Below are 27785 nucleotides of genomic sequence, written 5' to 3' on the forward strand. Positions count from 1 at the left end.
GATGAGCAAACAGCCACCTCAAGCTTCATCCTACAGACACACACCACAGCACACCAAGCATCAAGCGTACACAATGGCAACCTCAACTGTCTGCAAGCAAGAAATACTTCCAAGAAATACTTCAGGAGAAAAGGACTGATAGCTGTGACATGGGCGTTTGGGCGTTGTGTGTCTTCTAATCCACTCGACGTTTGCAATGAACTCCATTGCAAACAATGTCTGTATCATAGAGTGTATAAAAAAAAAATACTGACTGAAATTGCGTGTTTCTACTGAATTTATCACAATTCTACAGAACAAGACCGAGTGTCACGGGCGTCATAAAGATTGGACCAAGGTGCAGCGGGAACGTGTATACTCATCTTCTTTATTTGTATTAAAAGAAGGAAAAACGTATACAAAACAACAAACGACACTAAACAGTCCAGTCAGGTGCACAGACACAAAACAAGAGACAACTACCCACAAATCCCATAGAAAAAAAGCACCCCTCTTTAAATAAGACCTTCAATTAGAAGCAAAGAGTAGCAGCTGCTTCCAATTGAAGGTCAACCCCATTAACTAAACATAGAAATAGAAAGACTAGAACTAACATAGAAATAAACTAACAAGAACATAGCCCAACAAACCCCGAAACTCTCTAAACAAACACCCCTCTTACATAGGAGCATAGCCCAACAAACCCCGAACCACATAAAACAAATACCCCCTGCCACGTCCTGACCAAACTGCAATAACAAATAACCCCTTATACTGGTCAGGACGTGACACCGAGAGCCAATCTTGACCAATGACTGATTTCAGTTCGGTTGTACTCTGGAGCCTATACATTTATCAAACAGTCAGCAACATGCACACCATATTGGCCCCAATCTGTGATCAAATAGATGACCTGTCCCTAACCATTACTTGGCGAGGACCCACTGGGTGCTTGTTGTCTCCAGTAGCTCTACTCCATCTTCTCCTATCATCAGACAAGTCCTACAGTGACAATCTCTTACCTTGATCAATCTTGAGACACTCTGTTTCCAGAGCTGTTTTCTAAACGCCCGAGACATGACTCTTAGCTCCTCATATCAAAGACAGCTCCCAAACGACCATCTACAATCTATGTAGCTACAGATAGAGATCAGTGAGTGCTGTAGAGAAGATAAGAGTAGCTGTGATCACCCAGGAGAATAACTGGTATGCCTTTGTTTGCTCCCCACCTTGCTTAAACTGAGCTAACTCTCAGTGAAGTTAAAATCTCCTATAAACTATTCAAACAACTTAAAGACGCTGGCAAGTTGCCAAGCTCCGGCACATGACACACAGCCACAGGTGATGGGTAGAAGGCCACAGTATATTGTACACCAAGCCTTCATGATGCCATTGTGCAGGTGACAAAACAGATGAAAAGGAACCTTCATAATCCCCTATTACTGTGTCAGGTATTGTGTCCCAGCTTGACCTCTCTCATCCACAGAGAACCCATGCAGTGAGGCCAAGTATAAGCCTTTATGTCAGGGATCATCAACTAGATTCAGCTGCGGGACGATTTTTTCTTGAGCGGATGGTCATCGAGCCGGAACATAATTACAAATAGACTGCAAACTGGCAGCAAGAAGGCCAAACATATAATTATATAATATTATATATATGTATATTTGACTAAAACATAATCATTTCAAACCTTGCTTGCATTTGTATACAATCACATATCTCTCTCTCTATTACGCGTGGGAATACATTTGAACATTTTTTACCACTTGGAGATGATTTTCTGGTGTTTTTAATCTTTTATGTCCCAAAAAAGTGTCATATTATAATATTTTTTTGCTCAGAAAACTTGGGGGCCAAATTACTTAAATCACCCACGGGCCAAAATCGGCCCTAGGGGCCGCCAGTCGGGGAACCCTGCTCTATGCGCTACCTACCCGAATACATAATGTGGCATTGATCTGAAGATGCGAGCAGTCTCATATCCCAAAATTATCCAAACTGCATTGATATTACTGTAATGACTAAAACATTGTGGACAGTGTATTTTAATACTAGCCTATATTTGTGATAAGTAGCACAGCCTTGATGCAGATCTACAATAGAAAACAAATTGATCAAACAACAAGAGTTAATGGAAATGCTCCTTAGTTCCACTGAATACGAGTTAATGTACTGGCTTTCTTCTCCAATACACATCTGCCTATTTTTCATTCTTTCAATGTTTTGTTTATGTTCTTACAGTAGCTTATTTTGTTGTGTAAGTTGATCAAAAAGCAATAACCTAAATACAAATGTATACGGTTTTACATTGAACTATGATACTTGTGACATGTTTTTCAATTAACTAACCAGTTATTTTCATAAAATCTAAAGAAAGGCAAACAAGAAATAGAGACTTTTGCAGTCAATTTAAATCTGACAAAAGCAATAAGACTGATATTCACACTGTTTTGATACATTTTAAAAAGGTTTTAAAAAGTATGTTTTTCCCTACAGAATTTACTCAAGTAAAAGTACAGTACACATTCCTAAAAGAAAACTACTCAAGTACTGTAACGTGTTACTTGTAGTGTGTTACTACCCACCTCTGTATTTTCATGAATCCCCAGTACTGTAAAATCCATACCTCTGATTGATCATTTATAGATGGGCAACATAGCCTACAGGCTGAACCTCTATCTACACAATGGTCTGGTAAACAGTCCAGGAGACTGTTATTGTATTAAGATAAATACAATTGTTGGTTTCTTAAAACATTCATGATGAAATGCATGATTTGGTCACAGATAGGGACCTGGGTGTAGCCTAAGTAACCTCATGTAACAGAACTGTGTAGGTCAGCTTACCTTGTTTTGATAGTCAGGTTTAAAGTGAAGCATCGCCACTCTCAACAAAGCAAACTATTTAAGGAATCTACCCTCTTAATTGACATGAATTACTATTCATGAGAACACAGACAAGAATTCCAGTGCATGCACTGCGGAACAAGCACTGCCAGCGACCAGCAACTTATTTTCCAGCCTAAAGGTTACTGTCTGAAATGATAATATTGTTTTCTCCTCAGTCAGAGGCTGGCTAACTAGATAGTGTGGTATTGGGTGACCACCTGTCGGCTAGGTAATTATCAAAAGCACTGCTATCGCCTTACCAACGTCAACAATGGGGCTTGGGGCTGAATGGGTCATTGTTATACAGTAGAGTAGAGGCTACAGTTACAGACAGTTACAGTTACAGACATGTCTCCCCTGGACACGTATAAAAGAGCGCTGTGGCCCAATTACTTGAGGAAGGGATTGACCAACAGAGAATGGATGGTGTTAAAGAGCAATACACAATACTAGACCTAGACCTATGTTGTGAAAATCATTGTTAGGTTAGGCCTAGTTCAATCCAACCAAGGAACACAATGACTTCTTAATAAAAGCCATTCACCCGTATGCATGTTGTATGCATGTTGTACGCATGTTGTACTGAAACTAGAAAGGAATAACACTAATGTAAAGTGGTGAAAAGTGGGGTGAGATGAAAGTGCCAGCAGCTGATGATTAATATGACAGAGCCAATCCTTCAAAAATTAGGGGACCAACGAGTGTGGAGTAATGTTGAGTGACAAAACAATCCACCCAAACTTCAAATTCAAAAGGGCAACCAGCATTTGGCTACTGCCTGTCCAAAGAGAACAACATACACCAAGAAACAAACACACCAGCCTATTGAATTGAATTTATTTTGGGTAACAGACACATACAACAACATGTACAATGTGTACCCAGAGGATATCACTTGAAAGTATTAATTAAAACGCTTGTTTCCAAAGTGGTCCTCGATATTAAATTCCATCAGATTACACAATATTGGCCGAGGACGATCACAGACGAAGCTACCCCTCATATGGGGTGAGAGAGCGTTTGATACTTGGAAAATTATTGTGCAGCTTTGCATTTAAAAGCAGTTAGATAATGAATATTTCACTAAGGCATGACTGATTTCTAAAGTGAGACATCTCATTTGGAGAAACTGGGTAATTGGAGTCCCCACTGAATTATGTATGATCTGGTGAGAGCTCAGAGGGATCTAAGAGAAGGCCCCCATAACATCACCATAACAAGCACAACATGTCCCCATAACATCACCATAACAAGCACAACATGCCCCCATAACATCACCATAACAAGCACAACATGCCCCCATAACATCACCATAACAAGCACAACATGTCCCCATAACATCACCATAACAAGCACAACATGCCCCCATAACATCACCATAACAAGCACAACATGTCCCCATAACATCACCATAACAAGCACAACATGCCCCCATAACATCACCATAACAAGCACAACATGCCCCCATAACATCACCATAACAAGCACAACATGTCCCCATAACATCACCATAACAAGCACAACATGCCCCCATAACATCACCATAACAAGCACAACATGCCCCCATAACATCACCATAACAAGCACAACATGTCCCCATAACATCACCATAACAAGCACAACATGCCCCCATAACATCACCATAACAAGCACAACATGTCCCCATAACATCACCATAACAAGCACAACATGCCCCCATAACATCACCATAACAAGCACAACATGCCCCCATAACATCACCATAACAAGCACAACATGCCCCCATAACATCACCATAACAAGCACAACATGTCCCCATAACATCACCATAACAAGCACAACATGCCCCCATAACATCACCATAACAAGCACAACATGCCCCCATAACATCACCATAACAAGCACAACATGTCCCCATAACATCACCATAACAAGCACAACATGCCCCCATAACATCACCATAACAAGCACAACATGCCCCCATAACATCACCATAACAAGCACAACATGTCCCCATAACATCACCATAACAAGCACAACATGTCCCCATAACATCACCATAACAAGCACAACATGTCCCCATAACATCACCATAACAAGCACAACATGTCCCCATAACATCACCATAACAAGCACAACATGCCCCCATAACATCACCATAACAAGCACAACATGCCCCCATAACATCACCATAACAAGCACAACATGTCCCCATAACATCACCATAACAAGCACAACATGTCCCCATAACATCACCATAACAAGCACATGTCCCCATAACATCACTATAACATCACAAAATGTCCCCATAACTTCACCATAATTTCCACAAAATGTCCCCATAATATTTAAAATATGTATATATATTTAAATGTAACCTTTATTTAACTAGGCAAGTTAGTTAAGAACAAATTCTTACTTAAAATGACGGCCTACCCCGGCCAAACCCTGACAACACTGGGCCAATTCTGCGCCACCCTATGGGACTCCAATCACATCTGGATGTGATATAGCCTGGATTCGAACCAGGGACTGTAGTGACGCCTCTTGCACTGAGATGCAGTGCCTTAGACCGCTGCGCCACTCGGGAGCATCACCATAATCGCACCATAACATCACCATAATTTCCATATAACATCACCATAATGTCCCCATAACATCATTAGAACATCCCCAAATGTTCCATAACATCACCATAATGTCCCTACAATGCTCCTATAACATCACCTTAACATCCACCTAATTTTCCTATAACATCACCATAATGTCCCCATAACATCACCAATGTCCCTACAATGCTCCCATAACATCACCATAATGTCCCCAGAACATCATCATACCGTCCCCATAACATCACCGTTGTTTCCTAATATCCAACACCATATGACCTTTTAACATTTTAAATTAATTTAGCTATTTGATTTGGAATTTTAGGACCCCTTTGATTTGGAATTTTAGGACCCCTTTAGATATCCCCCAAAAATATTTCTAAAATATTTTATGAAACATTGAATTTGGCTTTACTAACATTAGCCTATAGAAATGCATTGAATAACAGATTCATACATGGAAAAAAAAACTCCCTCCCTTTTGCCCCCAGAACAGTCTCAATTAGTCGGGGCATGGACTCTACAAGGTGTTGAAAGCATTCCACAGGGATGCTGGCCCATGTTGACTCCAATGCTTCCCACAGTTGTGTCAAATTGGCTGGATGTCCTTTGGGTGGTGGACCATTCTTGATAACACGGGAAACCCAGCAGCGTGCAGTTCTTGACACAAACTGGTGTGCTTAGCACCTACTACCATACCCCATTCAAAGGAAATTAAATATTTTGTCCTGCCCAACCTTACCAACATAATTAGAGCAGTAAAAATACATGTTTTGTCATACCCGTGGTATACTGTCTCATGTAACACAGCTGTCAGCCAATCAGCATTCAGGGCACAAACCAACCAGTTTATAATGCAAATTATAAAGTTTGAGTCCTGAATGCTGATTGGCTGAAAACCATACCACAGGTATGACACAATGTTTTATTTGAACTGTTTTAATTACGTTGGTAACAAATTTATAATAGCAATAAGGCCCGAGGAGCTATACCACGGCTTAGGGCTGTTCTTACGCACCGCTCAAAACAGAGTGCCTGAATACAGCCATTAGCCATGCTTAAATATGCTTCAATTATTGTGAGCTCTTGAGTCTATATATGCATGATCTTCATTACCAGAAAATGCCATCATTTTATTGGCAGGGATAAAGAAACAGGACCACAACACGATGCAAGCAAGGTATTGGCTACCTTGCCACCCCCACCAGACAAAAACAAAGATATACAGTACAACTAATTAATATACATTACAATCACATCTACACAAGCGAAATAGCTGATAATACCATCACCAAACCTGCATTTCCTTTATTGACTCCACGGGGACTGAGGGTTGGGACCTGTTTCTCAAGTTGGACTTCGCAGAACGCGAGCTGAGAGACATGTTGTTTCCACACCACCACGAATATGTCTTTGAAGTCTGAATACAGTATCAGAATTCTGGAAACAGTTGCAATTTTTTCATGTCACGTGGAATTCTTATATTTTGGTCCTTGGTGTCCTGGGCTGGCTCGAGGGGCTCAAGCTGCAGTTCTCAGATACCACTTTCCCACTAATTAAATTGTGTTAGCTGTTTCCTTGGTTACGTAGGACATGTTTTTTGTGTATTTGCTAATCGGGATCATTGGGACGTCCATACCCTACACCCTACACCCTAACCTTAACCCATACCCTAACATTAACCTTAACTATAACCCTTGCCTAACTCCAACCTTAACACTTACCTTAACCCTTTTCAATGTCAACTTCAATGGGGTATGGACGTCCCAAGGATTCCGGATAGCACGGACCGTTTTTTTTCTGATAGGGCAGCTACAAATACATCCCTGCAGGCTGCACCATGATGACCATATAAATAGTTCGGGTAGTGACACCACAAATCCACATGATTTGTCACGGTCCACTCATGGGGCCACAAAGCAACTTCTCATTATCTCATTGAGAAATGTCCGATATTGATTCATTTTTAATCAATGTAGAAAGATAAGTTTGTAGGACGCCTTTTTGGCCTACACATGTGGTTGTTGTGAAGGCTGCTAGTCTACAGTTTGTCTGTCGTCTTTCTGTATTTGTATATTCGCTTTAATTTGTAACGTTACACTAGAGGGAATGGGTCACACAGGTGGGATGCACAAGTATGGAGAGCATACAGGCCAATACAAGCCATTATCTTTCAAACATGCGTCTGTGTAATTAATGATTATTACCAGGAGAGAGGGCCATGCATTGATACATTGGTGCAGCTGTTGAGTGTATCACAGGATACAATTATATATATTTTCAAGACGCCTCGATGACATTTTGTAATGTAGGCCCTGAGAGGAGCAGAGACAATTTATTTCCAAATTCACACTATAATCCTCTTCATTACTTGATTTTACTAACGGCTTTGTAAACTGCAGAATTTGTGCATCCCAACATAGGCCAATCGGTTTGCCAACACTACGAAGAGGACAAAATGTATGTATAAATGTGCCGTATACTTTTTAAAACCAGTGGGTGGCAGTGTTTGATCGAAGAATGAACCGTCTGGAGACTTAATAGCGGACGTCTATCAATAAGTATTGTAGGTAGGTCTATACAATGTCCAATGGAAAATAATAACACCAGGCCAGTCAGGATCAGATAAATAGTCGAAATGTCTTGATTATTCCCAGTGAAGGAAGTGCTTTTGTGATAAATAACATTTTATGATAAATAACATCTCCTAGCTATCTTTTCCTGTTGGCTACGATAGCCTATGATAGGTATATGTCTATATTCCATCATGTCTGGTGGTCAAGTGTAACCTGGTCCCAGATCTGTTTGTGCTTTTACCAACTCCACTGTCATTGTCAAACGAAACAAAACATGTTTGACATTATAATTCCGAAAGGAGTTGGCAAGAGAGCAGAAACAGACTGGCACCCTGGCTACACTAAGTGGCCTTTATGATTTGGCTCCCCTTTCATCCCATTTGTGGCGCACAATGCCTCAAAATATCAGGGATATTCCTGCAGGGCCAGAGACCCCATACAAGACCTCCCCTTTATCAACGGACTTCCCCCTCTGCCTCTGTGCTCAGGCTCTGGAGCGCCGCCGATCGGTAATAAGAATTTTCATTCTCGCCAAGATGGAGGTCTCTTGCCTATTGAAGATAGAACAGATTGCCTGCGTGTTACAGTAGAATATAATTTCAATGGTGTTGCATTTCCATTTTCTCGGAAAATCTAGAGGAAGTCAATTCTTTGGACATTATTTTTCCATATCGGTATTCCAGCCATGAGCTCTGGAGAGGGAATAGATGAGGCTGCTAAGGATGCGGCCGACATAGCGGCGTTTTTCAAGTCCGGTAAGTGAAAGAGGGGCGAGCACCTCCGGTAGCCCACTGTATCGATAATGCCATCTACATTGTTCCGTATAGATGGTAAACTGATCAACAAATTCAGCCATCGGTGGGTGGATGCGTTAGAGAGATACGATTATTATTCTCCTCAACAGGCTCCCTGTCATCCTCTCTGCTTTTATTCCAATATGATAACAGAGTCAACCTCGGATTATAGTAAATTACGCACACTTCAATGTAAAAAAAACAAAAAAAAACATACGTGTCGTGGATGGTTTCTAATCTAGAAATGAAATGTAATAAATGTATCCCTATCCCGAGATGTGTGTAGACTACATCTTTCGATTATTCTGTACCCTGCGTCGTGGCCAACGAACCTTTTGCAGTGAGCTGCTTGTTAGTCAGAACCACATCCTGTAGATTGTGATAGCCTATCATGTAAACAAACTGTAGCCTATGATGCCGCCCAGGTGAAGATCTGGAACATAACTGAGTTTTAGGCCAGGCCTACGTATCCTACGGAAACATCACATCTTCCTGTTTACTCTCATACAATATGTTATGGAATAACCCAGAATAGACTATCACTTTTTTTCTATTGCTGTTTTGTTTATTTAGATACCCATTAGTCCATCAGGGCAATACACGAATCCCTATAAAATTAATCCTTACAAAATATTCCGATGATTGTGTTATTAGTGTTATTTATTTTAACATATCTAATACTATTGAGTTTATCTCTGGTATACATTCTAATTATTTTTCTCTCTAGTCAATTACATTTTTTAATTGTATTTATTTCACCTTTATTTAACCAGGTAGGCTAGTTGAGAACAACTTCTCATTTGCAACTGCGACCTGGCCAAGATAAAGCAAAGCAGTGCGACAAAAACAGCAACACAGAGTTACACATGGAATAAACAAAACATACAGTCAAAAATACAGTAGAACAAAAGAAAACAAAAAGTCTATATACAGTGAGTGCAAATGAGGTAAGTTAAGGCAATAAATAGGCCATGGTGGCGAAGTAATTACAATATAGCAATTAAACACTGGAATGGTAGATGTGCAGATGAATGTGCAAGTAGAGATACTGGGGTGCAAAGGAGCAAGATAAATAAATACATTTACATTTTAGTCATTTTAGCAGACGCTCTTATCCAGAGCGACTTACAGTAGTGAATGCATACATTTCATACATTTTTTTTTTCTTCGTACAGTATTGGGATGAGGTAGGTAGATAGATGGACTGTTTACAGATGGGCTATGTACAGGTGCAGTGATCTGTGAGCTGCTCTGACAGCTGGTGCTTAAAGCTAGTGAGGGAGATATGAGTCTCCAGCTTCTGAGATTTTTGCAGTTCGTTCCAGTCATTGGCAGCAGAGAACTGGAAGGAAAGATGACCAAAGGAGGAATTGGCTTTGAGGGTGACCAGTGAAATATACCTGCTGGAGCGCATGCTACGAGTGGGTGCTGCTATGGTGACCAGTGAGCTGAGATAAGGCGGGGCTTTACCAAGCAGAGACTTGTAGATAACCTGTAGCTAGTGGGTTTGGCGACGAGTATGAAGCGAGGGCCAACCAACGAGAGCGTACTGGTCGCAATGGTGGGTAGAGTATGGGGCTTTGGTGACAAAACGGATGCCACTGTGATAGACTGCATCCAGTTTGTTGAGTAGAGTGTTGGAGGCTATTTTATAGATGACATCACCGAAGTCGAGGATCGGTAGGATGGTCAGTTTTACGAGGGTATGTTTGGCAGCATGAGTGAAGGATGCTTTGTTGTGATATAGGAAGCCAATTCTAGATTTAATTTTGGATTGGAGATGCTTAATGTGAGTCTTGAAGGAGAGTTTACAGTCTAACCAGACATCTAGGTATTTGTAGTTGTCCACATATTCGAAGTCAGAGCCGTCCAGAGTAGTCATGCTGGACGGGCGAGCAGGTGTGGACAGTGATCGATTGATCGATGCATTTAGTTTTACTTGCATTTAAGAGTAGTTTGAGGCCACGGAAGGAGAGTTGTATGGCATTGAAGCTCGTCTGGAGGTTAGTTAACACAGTGTCCAAAGAGGGGCCTGAAGTATACAGAATGGTGTCGTCTGTGTAGAGGTGGATCAGAGAATAATGACCTAACACAATGTACACAACATTTCCCCCCACATTAATTGGGGTAAGAATGTAATTCTGTTAGGTGTCTTGGGAACATCCTATGACCACGATGAGACCACCTCAGATGATCCACAGTCAGAGCAGCTGTTGTTTGCGCTCAGCTGTTTCTGTAGCACCTGGTCTGGTGCATCTTGGTCAAGAAGTTTGTTTCCCACCATCCCCATTGATGACACACAGACGGAAGTTTGAGTGGGACAGACAGGGTCAAGCTGAAGTGAAGAAAGGACTGAGTGTTTTGGAAAGATGATTGATATAGCCTAATGATTTATACAATACATTCTATTCTATTCTTTAGTGTATGCATGTTACATAGCATTGACTTGAGCTTTTAGGTCACTGGAGTCTGGAGGTAAAGGAAGTTAAGAAAGAGCTGTCTAAAGACAATGTTAGGAAATGTGTTTGGTGAAGGAATGTCCCAACATTAATGGAGACAAGGGACCTCGAACTATAAACTGATGGTAATCTCTAACAAGGTAGAAATATATGAATCGGCCTATGTTCCTTTCTCCCATAGTTACCACAAATATTTTATCTCAGTGTCTCTTTAAGACAGCTTGGAATGCTATAATGGATTGTATTCTATTGTTTCAGTCTACAGTTGGTATGTGGCCAGTGTTTTCTGCTGTAGCTTCTATAGACCATGTCCTGGGAGTTAACAATAACAACATGAACCTGAATGATGTGCATGAACAACATTTTCCTGTAAATGGTCTCTGTCTAGATTCTTTGAGGTTTGAGTAGCCCATTTCACCTGTTACTATTATTGTTAACTGTAAGGACTCAGCTTAGCTTGATATATCGGCTAATAAGGTTGTTTTTTGTGCAGTGTTCATGCTATTAAGTCTTTTGCATGGTGATGCATTTAGACTTTCAAATTTCACGCATATTATGTAGATGCTAAAACTGGGATAGCTAGTCATGACGGTGTAAGAGAGAGGCCAGTGAAACACAACACAAACAACATGACCCATACCTGTGTCCAAGCATACGATAGGAGCAATTGATATGTTGGCTGAGTCCCAAAAGACACCCTATTCCATATAGTTCACTACTTTTGACCAGAGGCCTATGCCTTTGAGGTACTATATAGGGAATATATTCACTATAATAGGGTGCCATTTGGGATGCAACCATGGATATGTTGTTTGGCCTGTCAGTATCCTACAACACCATTCATCCTGAAGCCACAGTGAAAGGACAGAAAAGGCCATCCCACTTTCTGTAACCTCTCCAGCAGGCTTCCTAATTGCTGCTGGCTTGTTAAGCGTTGAAATCTTGGCACAAAGTTGCTCTTTCTTGTTGCACTGAAACACATTTCTTTAGTTTGGGGAGCTCTGGGTGCACCCACTGTGATGCCCTAGTTAATCTCGAGTAGGACTTTGGTTCTGTCCCAAATGGCACTCTATTCCCTATATAGTGCACTACTTTTGACCAGGGTAGGAATAGGGTGCCTTTTTGGACTCGTATGGCTGTACTTACTAGACGGCCTGGCTGAAGTTGTTAAATGTCATTTAATTGGGCTAATTTTAGTATTCACCTTTGTAGAGTATCTAATTCGGTGATATACAAGACAGTCTGTATTGGAAGTTGATATGCATAACATAAGCCATAGCTTGATGATTTAGGGAAGTCAACTATCAAAACAGTATTCTTTTCAGTTTATGGAGACATATTTCTGTTTGGAGTTGTTGTGGTAGTCATGGAGATGTTGTGCTAGTCATAGTCATCTATTATTCCTCGTCATTATCTTGTGATGAGGTAGACAGATGGATGTTATTATGTCATTCCCACAGACATTGTATAGATCCCACATTGTATACTGAGTCATCCTCTTGTGAGGTGGTCATAACTCATAGTCCACTTGACGATGAGGCTCATTACAGCAGCTCAGTAGCATGCCTATGATGTCAGCCCACACAAAGTTTTAGGTCTATGTCCCAAGGAATTCAAACTATTGCACTGTAAGCTTATATTCACTTTACACTGAGTGTACAAAACATTAGGAACACCTGTTCATAGACTGACATAGACTGACCAGGTGAATCCAGGTGAAAGCTATGATCCCTTATTGATGTCACTTGTTAATTCCACTTCAATCAGTGTAGATGAAGGGGAGGAGACAGGTTGAAGACAGATTTTTAAGCCTTGAGACAATTGAGACATTGATTGGGTATGTGTGCCATTCAGAGGGTGAATGGGCAAGACAAAAGACTGAAGTGCCTTTGAACGGGGTATGGTAGTAGGTGCCAGGTGCACCGGTTTGAGTGTCAAGAACTGCAAAGCTGCTGGGTTTTTCACTCTCAACATTTTCCCGTGTGCATCAAGAATGGTCCACCACCCAAAGGACGTCCAGTCAATTTTACACAACTGTGGGAAGAGTTGTAGTCAACATGGGCCAGCATCCGTGTGGGAACGCTTTCAACACCTTGTAGAGTATATGCACTGACGAATTGAGTCTGTTCTGAGGGCAAAAGGGAGGGGTGCAACTCAATATTAGGAAGGTGTTCCTTATGTTTTGTACACTCAGTGTCTATTAATAGTATGTATTTACTATTTACCTAGTTATTACATTGGCACCCACTTCTCCAGACAAGCTTTTTTCTGGATGCCCCAAACAATCGGAAAGGGGATTCATCAGAGAAAATGACTTTACCCCAGTCCTCAGCAATCCAATCCCTGTACCTTTTGCAGAATATCAGTCTGTCCCTGATGTTTTTCCTGGAGAGAAGTGGCCTTCTTTGCTGCCCTTCTTGACACCAGGCCATCCTCCAAAAGTCTTCGCCTCACTGTGCATGCTGATGCACTCACACCTGCCTGCTGCCATTCCTGAGCAAGCTCTGTACTGGTGGTGCCCCGATCCCGCAGCTGAATCAACTTTAGGAGACAGTTCTGGTGCTTGCTGGACTTTCTTGGGCGCCCTGAAGCCTTCTTCACAACAATTGAACCGCTCTCCTTGAAGTTCTTGATGATCTGATAAATGGTTGATTTAGGTGCAATCTTACTGGCAGCAATAGCCTTGCTTGTGAAGCCCTTTTTCTGCAAAGCAATGATGACGGCACGTGTTTCCTTGCAGGTAACCATGGTTGACAGAGGAAGAACAATGATTCCAAGGACCACCCTCCTTTTGAAGCTTCCAGTCTGTTATTCGAACTCAATCAGCATGACAGAGCGATCTCCAGCCTTGACCTCGTCAACACTCACACCTGTGTTAACGAGAGAATCACTGACATGATGTCAGCTGGTCCTTTTGTGGCAGGGCTGAAATGCAGTGGAAATGTTTTTTGGGGGATTCAGTTCATTTGCATGGCAAAGAGGGACTTTGCAATTAATTGCAATTAATCTGATCACTCTTCATAACATTCTGGAGTATATGCAAATTGCCATCATACAAACTGAGGCAGCAGACTTCATATTTGTGTCATTCTCAAAACTTTTGGCCACGACTGTATACAGAATTTTGGGAAGGCATAAGGTTGTCTTGGCCTGTTTGATGTGAGTTGACTCTAACAGGGATCATCCCTCACTGTACTGTAAGCTGTTGTAATGCAGAGCTGCTCGCTGGCTATTCATAGCGTACTGTGGCATTGCCCATTAGCTTTCAATGACCCAAATCAGGAGGTCATTTTCAGTGGCTTTTTAAGGATAGCAGACTGAATGAATTGTGTAATTGAATTATGATAATTTTTCTTGCTTTTTAAGAACAAGACGAAAAATGTGTGAGGTATTACTAACTTTTATGACACAGCATCATTCCATGCTTTCAAATGAGTATGCTGTAGTGCAATCAGGCAGCTTTGATTTACAAGGTCTTTAATTTAACCAGGCAAGTCAGTTAAGAACAAATTCTTGTTTACAATGACGGCCTAGGAACAGTGGGTTATCTGCCTTGTTCAGGGGCAGAACAAAATCAAATCAAATCAAATTTATTTATATAGCCCTTCGTACATCAGCTGATATCTCAAAGTGCTGTACAGAAACCCAGCCTAAAACCCCAAACAGCAAGCAATGCATGTGAAAGAAGCACTGTGGCTAGGAAAACCCCCCTAGGAAAAACTCCCTAGAAAGGCCAAAACCTAGGAAGAAACCTAGAGAGGAACCAGGCTATGAGGGGTGGCCAGTCCTCTTCTGGCTGTGCCGGGTGGATATTATAACAGAACATGGTCAAGATGTTAAAATGTTCATAAATGACCAGCATGGTCAAATAATAATAATCATAGTAGTTGTCGAGGGTGCAACAAGTCAGCAACTCAAGAGTAAGTGTCAGTTGGCTTTTTCATAGCCGATCTTTGAGAGTATCTCTACCGCTCCTGCTGTCTCTAGAGAGTTGAGAACAGCAGGTCGGGGACAGGTAGCACGTCCGGTGAACAGGTCAGGGTTCCATAGCCGCAGGCAGAACAGTTGAAACTGGAGCAGCAGCACGGCCAGGTGGACTGGGGACAGCAAGGATTCATCATGCCAGGTAATCCTGAGGCATGGTCCTAGGGCTCAGGTCCTCCGAGAGAAAGAAAGAGAGAAAGAGAGAATTAGAGAGAGCATATTTAAATTCACACAGGACACCGGATAAGACAAGAGAAATACTCCAGATGTAACAGCCCCCCGACACATAAACTACTGCAGCATAAATACTGGAAGCTGAGACAGGAGGGATCAGAAGACACTGTGGCCCCATCCGATGATACCCCCGGACAGGGCCAAACATGCAGGATATAACCCCACCCACTTTGCCAAAGCACAGCCCCCACACCACTAGAGGGATGGCTCCAACCACCAACTTACCATCCTAAGACAAGGCCGAGTATAGCCCACAAACAACAGATTTTTACCTTGTCAGCTCAGGGATTTGATCTAGCAACCTTTAAGTTACTGGCCCAACGCTCTAACCACTAGGCTACCTGCCAACCCAAGGTAATAAGATACTAGTCATCCATCATACCACCAGTGGTTTAATGAGACCAATGGTTCCAACAAAGATATAGTGTTTACTATGTCAAAGTACCTTCTATTTTTGTCCTGTAGTCAGGTGCCATTTTCCACCACATAGCTGCCTTGCTTTTCCCATTTGCCATATTACACAGTGGGGTTGTTCTTGTGAGAGGATGGCCGTTACATTGGCAACGGTATAAATCAGGATATTTTCTGTGTACATGATTGTTCCACTATCCAGCTCAGAGCAGGCTGAGGTTTGCCAAGTACTTTCATTTGATTGGTTCTTTGGAAAATCCCCTTTACTAAATTATTATGTCCCCATTCCATTTAAATATGACTTGCTTTCTAGTGGTAATATTATGCCATAGAAAGGTCACAGTTATCATCTATTTACCATCAATTGTTGGACATGAAAATTCTAAATGTCTTTGTACGTTTAGGAATGAAAAATGAGATTATGACTAGGCCTAATTAGACTGGCCTGTAATGGCCTGTAATGTGAGCCAAATTGTTGTACTGTCTGTGATCCAGCGTTATCACCCCGTGGGATCATGCTTATCGAAGTGGAAACTTAAGTGTTATGTAATAAAATGTCTACTGGCTGCTGCTGTGGAACAGACTTGACCCAACTAAAGTCTTCATAGCTGTGTCATAATAATGGTGTAGTGTAGTAGGGATCAGATGCTCCAGAATCAATTCACATCATGAGAAAGGGAGAGGGGGAGAGAGCGAGAGAAAGAGAGCGAGCGAACGAAAGGAAGAACAGAAAAACCACCTCTGCAAATGATAGAGTAGTTAAGGCTAAAGTCAGGGTGGAGTAGACCATCATGGCTTGCTTTTATACATATTCTACAGTCAGAAAGAATCCTCTTGCATTCTATTGCAAAGTAATTGGCAGTTGCTTCTAGTGGAGTAGAAGCAATCAGCCCAGAGTGGCATTGCACCATGAAACGGCCTCAGCCCAGCCACCATCATGCCATCCTCCTCATAATTGGAAAAAGAAGAGCTTTTGACTGGAGCTGTTCTGTTTTTCCCAGACTCACTTTGGTGGTTTGGTTTCCCCCTCCTCTCTTCAGCGAGTCCACTGTATGCTCACAATGGAGAGCAGATGTTTTAGTGCTGCTTGACTCTTATGTTTATTGTAGAGCTGTTTAAAAAGCAGCCTGCTGAATGTCTTTTATGAGATCCATGGCATTTATAGTATAGATTAGTTAGAGGTACCAGGCTTTTCACTGACCCACAGAACTATACCAGGCCACATCTCACTCAAAGCAGCAATCTGTGCACAATTCTGTAGTACAGATCATGAACTGTAGGCCTATGCGAGTTGTGTGGAAGAAATCGAAAGAAAATTGTTAAAACTGCATGTGTGATCAGAAGGATAGAAAAATATTTACCGGGAAAGATTCTTAAGCAAACAACCCAAGCATGAATTGGTAGTCAGGTGAACTACTGTCCTGTGGTTCATCAGAAAGTGACATTAGGAGGCTGCAGATTGCACAGAACAAAGCAGCGAGGATTGTTTTACGGTGGAGATATGATTCTTCTCTTGTAGTCATGCACAATGCTCTTGGATGGTCATCAATCAACAAGATCATAGAAAAACACATGCTTATTTTATTTCACAATGTACACCATTTAAAATGGTAGTTCTTTTTACACAATGGTTTCAGTTGTTAAGAGATAGACATTCAGCCATTACAATAAATACATTGTCCCCATCTATGTCTTATCTCGGCAGAGAAGAGAAATAGGCAAAATAACATTTCGATTCAGAGTAATAAAGAAATGTAATAATTTATCTGAGAAAACCAGAAACCTTTCAATGTATAAATTCATACAATACTTAGAACCACTTAAATATAATAAATTGGAAGGTTGTGCAGGACTATGGTAGAGGAAGGAACCAATCTATCTTTTCAGACTGTTAGATTATTTATCTGGTGAATATGGCAGTGTATTATGTCCGTTGTTTGTAACAGTGTGTTAAGTGCGATTGTATTGTATTTTAATGTTTAAGGACTCTTGGAAGATTAGTCCAAATGAGGATTAAAAGAGATCCTAATAAAATAAAATAAACACTAAGTCTAACGCTTACAGGGAAAGGAAACCAATATGGCATTTTGTAATTTGGGTAAACTATCCAGATTTGCATACAGATAACCGTCAATGTCAATAAATAGGAATTGAGCATGCAGAGTGAAGTCAATAACTAGCCTAAGGGATGGCTTAATTCAGTCAAGGATATAGAGGTATCAATCACAGCAGCTTCAGCCTGCCACCCACGTTGCCTGGGGGCCAGGAAGGAAGGAAAGAAAAAGGTATTGTGGGCCATGAAGAAGAAGAGTGGCTGTGGGCTGAGCCTGCCTGTGTGTCTCATTGAAATCCCTCATCTGATAAGAGAGGATTTCCTATCCATCAGTCAACCTCAGCCACCCACCCACACCCTACCAGACACACACACACACAGCACTAAGGAGGCGTCTGGAATCAGGGCATCTCATCTCAGAACCCTGGCCTCCTAGGTGTCTGTCTGCCGGCCGGCCTGCCTTCCAGTCTGTTTCCCTCTCAGAGACTAACTGGGATATCAAACAGCGCAGCAGGGTTTTATGTGTTTCTGAGCTTATGTATTAACACCCCTCTTCTCTCTGATGGTAATAATAAACTCAGATGCACACACACACACACACACACACACACACACACACACACACACACACACACACACACACACACACACACACACACGCGCGCATTTGATCCTTCCCGTCGTTCATACAGGACGGCATATTAAAAATCATATACTGTTAAAAGCCTTTGTTATGTTTTGAGAACATGCCTTTCCTCTTTTTAATGAGGTTGAGGCACACACACACACGTACACGCAGACAGGGCTCAGTTTGGGAATCAAAGCAGCATGGCCCATAGTGGGACTGAGCTAGGGGATGTTTGGTGTGGTGTGGTTGCAGCTGTGTGCCCTCCCTCTGCTTGTCTCCAGTGAACAGCTGTGCACAGCCTGTCAAACAGGAACTCCACACGGAGCGAAACATCCTCTCCCCTTTGAAGACACTAACATGTTTAGATCCTCCTCGTGCTGCACTCTGCCAGTGGTCGCCTGGTTTAAATAGATCACGCGCCGCTGCTCAGATTTGTATAAAAACAAGCAAACTTAACTAAAATCCACATAATACAATATTGTCTATCTCATTCACCCCGTTCAAGTTGGTGTTTGTTTGTATGAGAGATATTTTTGCTTCACTTTTAGATGTCATACCCTGGATAGTTAGACATGTAACTGACTGTAACTCATAGCCATTTCCATGTTTGAAAGCCCCTAGGTGAATAGGCAAGAGTAGGATGCCAGTGATACAATGCCAGAGCTACAATGTAAGATGCCAGTTACAAAACCTAAGGCTTCGTCTCACAGCAGAGGACCCTCTAGTCTATAATTACATTCCATTTCTTTTTTTTTACATTTCAGTCATTTAGCAGACACTGTTATCCAGAGTGACTTACAGTTAGTGCATTCACCTGATGATAGCTAGGTGAGACAACCACATTATCACAGTAAGTAAATGTAGTGAATAAGTGTTAGTTAAAGAAAGGCAAGGTTTTTTTGGGGTGGATGGGGGAGGTTTCTGTTGGATCATCATCATGTCAATTCCCCGTCAGATGTCTTCAAGACACTTTAATTGTGAGCTTAATATAGCTTAACATCAAATCCACAATGCCGTTAACATCGGATAGCCACTGCAGTTCGCCGCCCATTTAATCCCTAGCAGCAGCATATGCTTGTTTGTCTTTTGAGAAGCAGGCAAAGTAGAGCTAAGCTGGAGCTATCCCGTGCCACTGATAGATGAATGACCCAGAAAGAAAACAGGGCTGTACTGCCAACAGCCCACAACACCACAGTACTGCCATAGGCATAGAAGTGAGTCAGTCTCAGTCAGAATGAAGAGAAAGCCTCACTTAACCCACTGTAATATGCTACAGTAAAAATCAGAGCAGATGATGACAGACTTTAACTTTAATGACTCCAGGTGAATTATCCAGCATTCTGCTTCAAATATATCATTTTTTTCAGGCGGGTGGCGGTAGAAAGATCTACAGATTCCCACTCAGGAGTTCTATATCATGATTCATTCCTGTATCAGTTTGTCAGCTGTAAGTCATTTGGTGGCTTCTTGTTCAATTCTGTTTGCGTCCCAAATGGTACAATATTCCCTGTATAACGAATTACTACTGTATTGGGAATAGGGTGCCATTTGTGACACAGCCCATGTCTCATGCTGTTTCATGTCTTTGACTAGCCAGATACTGGGATCAAAGCAGCTCTTCCTTTTCCTCTCATCTGCAGGCAATAATCACAGGCTCAAGGTCGGAAGAGATTCTCAAAGCCAGGCCACTGCATTCATTCACTGACCATTATTTTTCATCTTAATTTTTCTAGATTCTCTCCCTCTTTCAAAATGTGAGCCCAAACTGGACGGACCCAGTCAACAAGCAGGTAATTTATTTACTTCATTATTTAGCTTTGTCTGCGGAATGTATTGTATAATTGTGCTACGCGTATGACGTGACATCTTGCTTTGGGATACCCTCTCAGATATCTGTTTATGCATGTTTGTGGTCAGGTTTGGGGAAGAAACAGAAACAGATCCTATCATATCTCGTCATGAGAGAGAGAGAGAGAGAGAGAGAGAGAGAGAGAGAGAGAGAGAGATGAAATGACCTCTCGTTTGAGCTCCCCTTATCTCTCTGCTTAGGTACATGGGTATACTGTACATACACACCTACTATATATAGTATATTACATGGCTGCTGTTGACAGTGACCTGCTCTTAGTGCACCCCAGCTGATTGAGAGTGAAAGTTAAGTACAGAGGGTCTGGTTTAACTGAAGGTCCTCATCACTGACTCAGTGCCATCAGAGCCTACCGGTGTATTTTTTTCATCATGATGCTTTCTTGTGTGTAGTCATTTCCTATTAGGTTCTACATGGAGTCTTGAAGGTTAATGTAGTATAGAGTTTTCACCCGTGACGTTCTTCATGGCTAACTGGTCACTGACCTGCTTATTTCTCAACAAGGTGACACAAGGTGACATAGGCAGACACACACACACAGACACGGCTACACTTCACCGCACTTGACTAGTTGGGACGTGGTCAACCGGACTGTCACCTGCTTATTAACTGAATGCCATCACGGCCTCCGTGTTCTTTATGTTCAGAAGGCCTAAGTTTAAAAAACTCACTGTCCAAACTTCACACCTAGACTGACTGGTTACTGATCGGTAGTTTTCCACATTCTGTTAGGTGAAGTGAAATATTTAACACATTTGTATCTACTATGATGAATCTGTTAGAGGCTACACATTAATTTGCAGGTGTTTCAGGTGCCAAGTTAATTATATAGGGTTAATAATGAGTTTCAATTAGGAAATTTGCTGACTCTGCTCTTACTAAAGATGGACTGTGTTGGCTAGAGGGGATAACGGTAATGTGTGAATTATTCAATAAAGTTGACCAAACATTTTTCTATCTGCTGAAAATTCCCTTTGGATATTTTGAATGCTACATAGGTAGGAGAAGTAGGCTATGTTATGTCATGATTATTTTAGCTTACCTTCTGCTGGTGGCCAAAAATCTACCATGTGCACTAGGTGCCATGTTCTTGTGAGCAAATTACAATTCTCTTTCCATATTGATATGCTTGTATCAGTCTAATACAGAACATCAGTATGTCTTTCAGGCAAACATTATGATCATTCTTTGCCTGTCTTTCTTACTGATAGCAATGCATTTTTTTCTGGAAGATCTTAGCAGAACAGAAAGTGTAAGATTGTGTGTAATTGAAGTGTATAGGCTACACCTTACTATAATCTCCCAGCAGAACACAGAACTGTCTCTCCCTTAATTGGGGCTTGCTGTGGATCAGGATCAGTAGGAGCAGTTCTGCTCTGTTCTGTGTTCCTGTGGCAGAGACCGACACACACAAAAATATCTGCTCTCCAGAGGAGGGCCTGTCTTTGGTCGCTGCCAAACCTCTGCCTGTGCTGTCAGTAGAGATCAGACCTGCTATGGTGACAGGGCTGGGATGGGAGGGCTGGGCTAGGAGGTCTGGGCTAGAAGGGCTGGGCTAGGAGGGCTAGGATAGGAGGGCTAGGCTAGGAGGGCTAGGCTAGGAGGACTAGGACAGGAGGGCTGGGCTAGGAGGACTGGACTAGGAAGACTGGGCGTAGGAGGGCTACGATAGGCCATGCATTAAAACATGAGAGCACTCCTTTCATGTCTGTTGAAAGCAGGAGGAGAGGAGAGGCTCGCTAGCTCTCGCTCACACACTCCCTCAGACTGTATTACTGAGATGAATACGATCATACAGTATGAAGTGAGTAACAACAATCGACATTTACTATGTGAACCATTTGCCTATGGTCTATTGTCGTTAAACAAACAGTTGAAGTAGGAAGTTTACATACACTTAGGTTGGAGTCGTTAAAACTCGTTTTTCAACCACTGCTCCTCGCACTCTTCCTGAAGTGCGTGTCCCCAGTCACCGCTCGTCGATGGAAGGATCGGACCAAGGTGCAGCGTGGTAGGCGTACATTTTAATTTATTAAATGAACACCAAAAACAAAACAAACAGTACCAAAAACAAGATCCCACAAACTAAGGTGGGAAAAAGGCTGCCTAAGTATGATCTCCAATCAGAGACAACGATAGACAGCTGCCTCTGATTGGGAACCGTCGCCAGAAGCTCTGGACTGGGAACTGTCGCCAGAGGCTCTGCACTGGGAACCGTTACTGGAAGCTCTGGACTGGGAACCGTCGCCGGAAGCTCTGGACTGGGTACCGTCGCCGGAAGTTCTGGACTGGGAACGGTCGCCGGAAGCTCTGGACTGGGAACTGTCGCCGGAAGCTCTGGACTGGGAACTGTCGCCGGAAGCTCTGGACTGGGAACTGTCGCCGGAAGCTCTGGACTGTGAATGCGCACTGGAGGCCTGGTGCATGGAGCCGGGACAGGTGGCACCAGACTGGTGACACGCACCTCAGGGCGAGTGCGGGGAGCAGGCACAGGACGTACCTGACTGGGGACACGCACTTCAGGAAGAGTGCGAGGAGCAGGCACAGGACGTACTGGGCTGTGGAGGCGCACTGGAGACGTGGTGCGTAGAACCGGTGCAGGATATACTGGACCATGGAGGCGCACTGGAGGTCTGGAGCGTAGAGCTGGCACAACCCATCCTGGCTGGATACTCACTTTAGCCCGGCAAGTGCGGGGCGCTGGCACAGGACGCAATGGGCTGTGAAGGCGCACTGGCGACACAATGCATAGAGCTGGCGCAGGATATCCTGGACCGAGGAGGCGTACTGGAGACCAGGAGCGCTGAGCCGGCACAACTCGTCCTGGCTGAATGCTCACTTTCACACGGCAAGTGCGAGGAGCTGGCACAGAATGCACCGGGCTGTGGATGCGCACTGGAGACACATTGCGTATATCCGCAAAACATGGTGCCTGACTGGTCCCACGCTCCTCACGGCGACTGTCTTGCTCCAGACACCAATGCATCCACCCTACCTCATTACCCCCTTCAACTATCTCACAATACTTCTTGCTCAGTCTATCCCAATATTCCTCCTCGCTCTCAGACTTGCCCCTCGGCTTCGCCGACCAACCCGTGTGCCCCCCCCCAACATTTTTTGGGGGGGCTGCCTCTCGGGCTTCCGTCGTGGTCGTGAACTTCGGAGTCGCCGTTGATCCTCCTTCGCTGCCTCCGCCTGCTTCCATGGCAGGGTCTTGTCCCCTGCCATAACCTCCTCCCATGTCCATGATGTCCTCCACTCCCTTTTCTCCCGGGCCCAGGATCCCTGCTTCTCCTGGCCACGCTGTTTGGTCCTTTGGTGGTGGGATCTTCTGTTACGCTCGTCGATGGAAGGATCGGACAAAGGTGCAGCGTGGTAGGCGTACATTTTAATTTATTAAATGAACACCAAAAACAAAACAAATACAAACGAAAACGTAACATTCAGTAGGGCAAATAGCACAGTACCAAAAACAAGATCCCACAAACTAAGGTGGGAAAAAGGCTGCCTAAGTATGATCCCCAATCAGAGACAACGATAGACAGCTGCCTCTGATTGGGAACCATACCCGGCAAACAAAAAAATAGAACAACTTGAATGCCCACCCATATCACACCCTGACCTAACCAAATAGAGAATAAAAAGGCTCTCTAAGGTCAGGGCGTGACAACCACTCCACAAATTTCTTGATAAACAAACTATAGTTTTGGCAAGTCGGTTAGGACATCTAATTTGTGCATGACACAAGTAATTTTTCCAACAATTGTTTACAGACAGATTATTTCACTTATAATTCACAATTCCAGTGGGTCAGAAGTTTACATACACTAAGTTGACTGTGCCTTTAAACAGCTTGGAAAATTCCAGAAAAAGTCATGGCTTTAGAAGCTTCTGATAGGCTAATTGGCATCATTTGGGTCAATTGGAGGTGTACCTGTGGATGTATTTCAAGACCTACCTTCAAGCTCAGTGCCTCTTTGCTTGACATCATGGGAAAATCAAAAGAAATCATCCAAGACCTCAGAAAAAATATTGTAGACCTCCACATGTCTGGTTCATCCTTGGGAGTCATTTCCAAACGCCTGAAGGTACCACGTTCATCTTTACAAACAATAGTCCGCAAGTATAAACACCATGGGACCACACAGCTGTCATACCTCTCAGGAAGGAGACGCGTTCTGTCTCCTAGAGATGAACGTACTTTGGTGCAAAAAGTACAAATCAATCCCAGAACAACAGCAAATTACCTTGTGAAGATGCTGGAGGAAACAGGTACAAAAGTATCTATATCCACAGTAAAACGAGTCCTATAACGACATAACCTGAAAGGCTGCTCAGCAAGGAAGAAGGCTCTGCTCCAAAACCGCCATTAAAAAGCCAGACTACGGTTTGCAACTGCACATGGGGACAAAGATCATATTTTTTAGAGAAATGTCCTCTGGTCTGATAAAACAAAAATAGAACAGTTTGGCCATAATGACCATTGTTATGTTTGGATGAAAAAGGGGGAGGCTTGCAAGCCGAAGAACAGGAAGGAGGCCTACAAACCCGACTCAGTTACACCAGCTCTGTCAGGAGGAATGGGCCAAAATTCACCCAACTTATTGTGGTAAGCGTGTGGAAGGCTTCCCGAAACGTTTGACCCAAGTTAACAATTTAAAGGCAATGCTACCAAATACTAATTGAGTGTATGTACACTTCTGACCCACTGGGAATGTGATGAAAGAAATAAAAGCTGAAATAAATCATTCTCTCTACTATTATTCTGACATTTCACATTCTTAAAATAAAGTGGTGATCCTAACTGACCTAAGACAGGGAATCTTTACTAGGATTAAATGTCAGGAATTGTGAAAAATGTAGTTTAAATGTATTTGGCTAAGGTGTATGTAAACTTCCGACTTCAACTGTACATACAGCCAAATACATCTCACATGGCGCAGCAGGACTTTAGGATTCCCTAAAGTAAGAACAGAGACACGTCTCTGGCTGCCATCTTTATTCTGAGAGCAATTCCAGGAAATCCCTTTGAGGACCATTAAGTCTCATGTTTACACACAGAACGAGTCCAGAGTGTGTTCACTGTTCTCTGTTACGCGGCAGGGAGCGATATACAGCAGATGGAGAACCCTATTTCCATAAATATCTGATTTTATACAGCAGCAGTACAGCTTGGTTCTCTGTTTGCATCCAGATAAAAGTCCTGGACGACAGTTTGTCAATATCACCACACTCAGCAAGACATGCTGCAAAAGCCGCATAGATCTTTTGCTTACACTTTCCCACAATACACAGAATATGTCATTTAGAAAATGAAAAGCTTTTGTAATATGGAAAATAGCATGAACAAATAACTGATTATAATGCTATATTACATTATAATGCAGAAGAGTCTTTAAATTCTTTTCAGCACAAATCACTGAAGGTTATTTTTTATTCAACTAGGCAAGTCGGTTAAGAACAAATTCTTATTTACAATGACAGCCTACCCCAGCCCAACTGTGCGCCGTCCTATGGGACTCCCAATCACGGCCGGATGTGATACAGCTTGGATTCGAACCAGGAACTGTAGTGACGCCTCCTGCAGTAAGATGCAGTGTCTTAGACCACTGTGCCACTCAGGATGACTCTTATTGGTTAGTAGCACAATAGAAGACCCTTAGTAGATTATCATCCCATCTCAATAGGTACCTTGGTAATGCCTCTTTATTTTTTAAATTTTATTTCACCTTTATTTAACCAGCAAAAAAAGAAACATCCCTTTTTCAGGACCCTGTCTTACAAAGATAATTCGTAAAAATCCAAATAACTTCACAGATCTTCATTGTAAAGGGTTTAAACACTGTTTCCCATGCTTGTTCAATGAACCATAAACAATTAATGAACATGCACCTGTGGAACGGTCGTTAAGATACTAACAGCTTACAGACGGTAGGCAATTAAGGTCACAGTTATGAAAACTTAGAACACTAAAGAGGCCTTTCTACTGACTCTGAAAAACACCAAAAGAAAGATGCCCAGGGTCCCTGCTCATCTGCGTGAACGTGCCTTAGGCATGCTGCAAGGAGGCATATATATATATATCTCCCTGTCTCTATCTATCTATCTATCTATCTATCTATCTATCTATCTATCTATCTATCTATCTATCTATCTATCTATCTATCTATCTATCTATCTATCTATCTATCTATCTGTCTGTCTGTCTGTCTGTCTGTCTGTCTATCTCTCGCTCTCTCTATATATCTTTCTGTCTCCTCTTTTTTAGTCTTTTAACATCCATCTCAGTTTTAATCTCATCTGCCGCCATCCTTAGCTGAAGATGATGCTGTTGATGATACTCTACCGTTGCTGTGAGGATCCAAGCTGTACCATTATAAGCCCAGCACCTCATAATGATCCTGTTAGAGGCTGCACACTGCTCTCGCCTTTACTCTCCCTTACTCCCCTGACTGTATGACCCAGCACAGCTGTCTCCATGTCATACACCACAGGGGTCCAACTGGCCCCACTCTGCCATTCCCTATGCCCCTACACCCCCTGGCCCCTAAGAGTAGGAGGTGTGACAACCTGTATGATGCCTCGACCCTGCTCCCCTGTCCCCTCCGTCTACCTGTTACCCTGTCCCCCTGTCCCTCCTGCCTGCCTTCAGCACAACACAACAGACCTAGTCCCACAGCCCACCTAATTGTGCTCTTTACTCCATTACAACCAGTCTTAATGCTAATTGTTAAGTTAACATGCCTCCACTCTCCTCCTCTCCTCTTCTGCTTCCGGGCCGCTGCCTGTGAGCAGTTGCTTGCTTGAGTCTCTCCCTTCCCACTCCTTAACTGCCTCCGTGCGTCTTCATACGCAAGGGACATGGAAGTAATTCATGAGCAGTAATGAAAGCTGACGTGTCACCACCTCCCCCCAACTCCCCACCCCTCCCCTCCCCTCCCTTAGTTCCTCCCTACCCTGGCCTCTCTCTGTGGAGCAGAGTATAACAGAATATCAAATGAGCTCCAGAAACCACTTCCTTCTCTGGTTAAAACAGACCAAAGCATGGAAGGTCGTTGGGAATTAGGATCTATCAGACTGTTTGAGCCAACCCTAGCAGCCCCGTCCATGGTTATTATTATTATTTATTTTTCCCTGTTTTTTCTCTCCAATTTCATGGTATCCAATTGGTAGTTACAGTCTTGTCTCATCGCTTCAACTCCCATACAGACTCGGGAGAGGCAAATGTCAAGAGCCGTGCATCCTCTGAAACACAACCCAACCAAGCCGAGGTGTCAGAGGAAACACCGTGCACCTGGCAACTGTGTCAGTGTGCACTGCA

At 42.8% G+C, this 27785-nt stretch overlaps 1 protein-coding gene across 3 annotated transcripts in view; it reads left to right on the plus strand.

Annotated features, from left to right (window-relative positions):
• The first annotated feature begins 8558 nt into the window (after positions 1 to 8558).
• The window catches only part of LOC106579830 (triple functional domain protein), a 139018-nt gene continuing 119791 nt past the window's right edge, over positions 8559 to 27785 (plus strand). For all 3 annotated transcript variants that reach the window (XM_014160062.3, XM_045702163.2, XM_045702176.2), the window contains exons 1-2: positions 8559 to 8789; positions 20331 to 20387. In XM_014160062.3, coding sequence (XP_014015537.2) covers positions 8720 to 8789; positions 20331 to 20387 — 127 coding nt within the window. In that variant the 5' untranslated portion in view covers positions 8559 to 8719. The remainder of the gene's footprint in view (positions 8790 to 20330; positions 20388 to 27785) is intronic.

Source organism: Salmo salar, chromosome 02 (genome assembly GCF_965601325.2).
Source record: "Salmo salar chromosome 02, fSalSal1, whole genome shotgun sequence".
Lineage (NCBI taxonomy): Eukaryota > Metazoa > Chordata > Actinopteri > Salmoniformes > Salmonidae > Salmo > Salmo salar.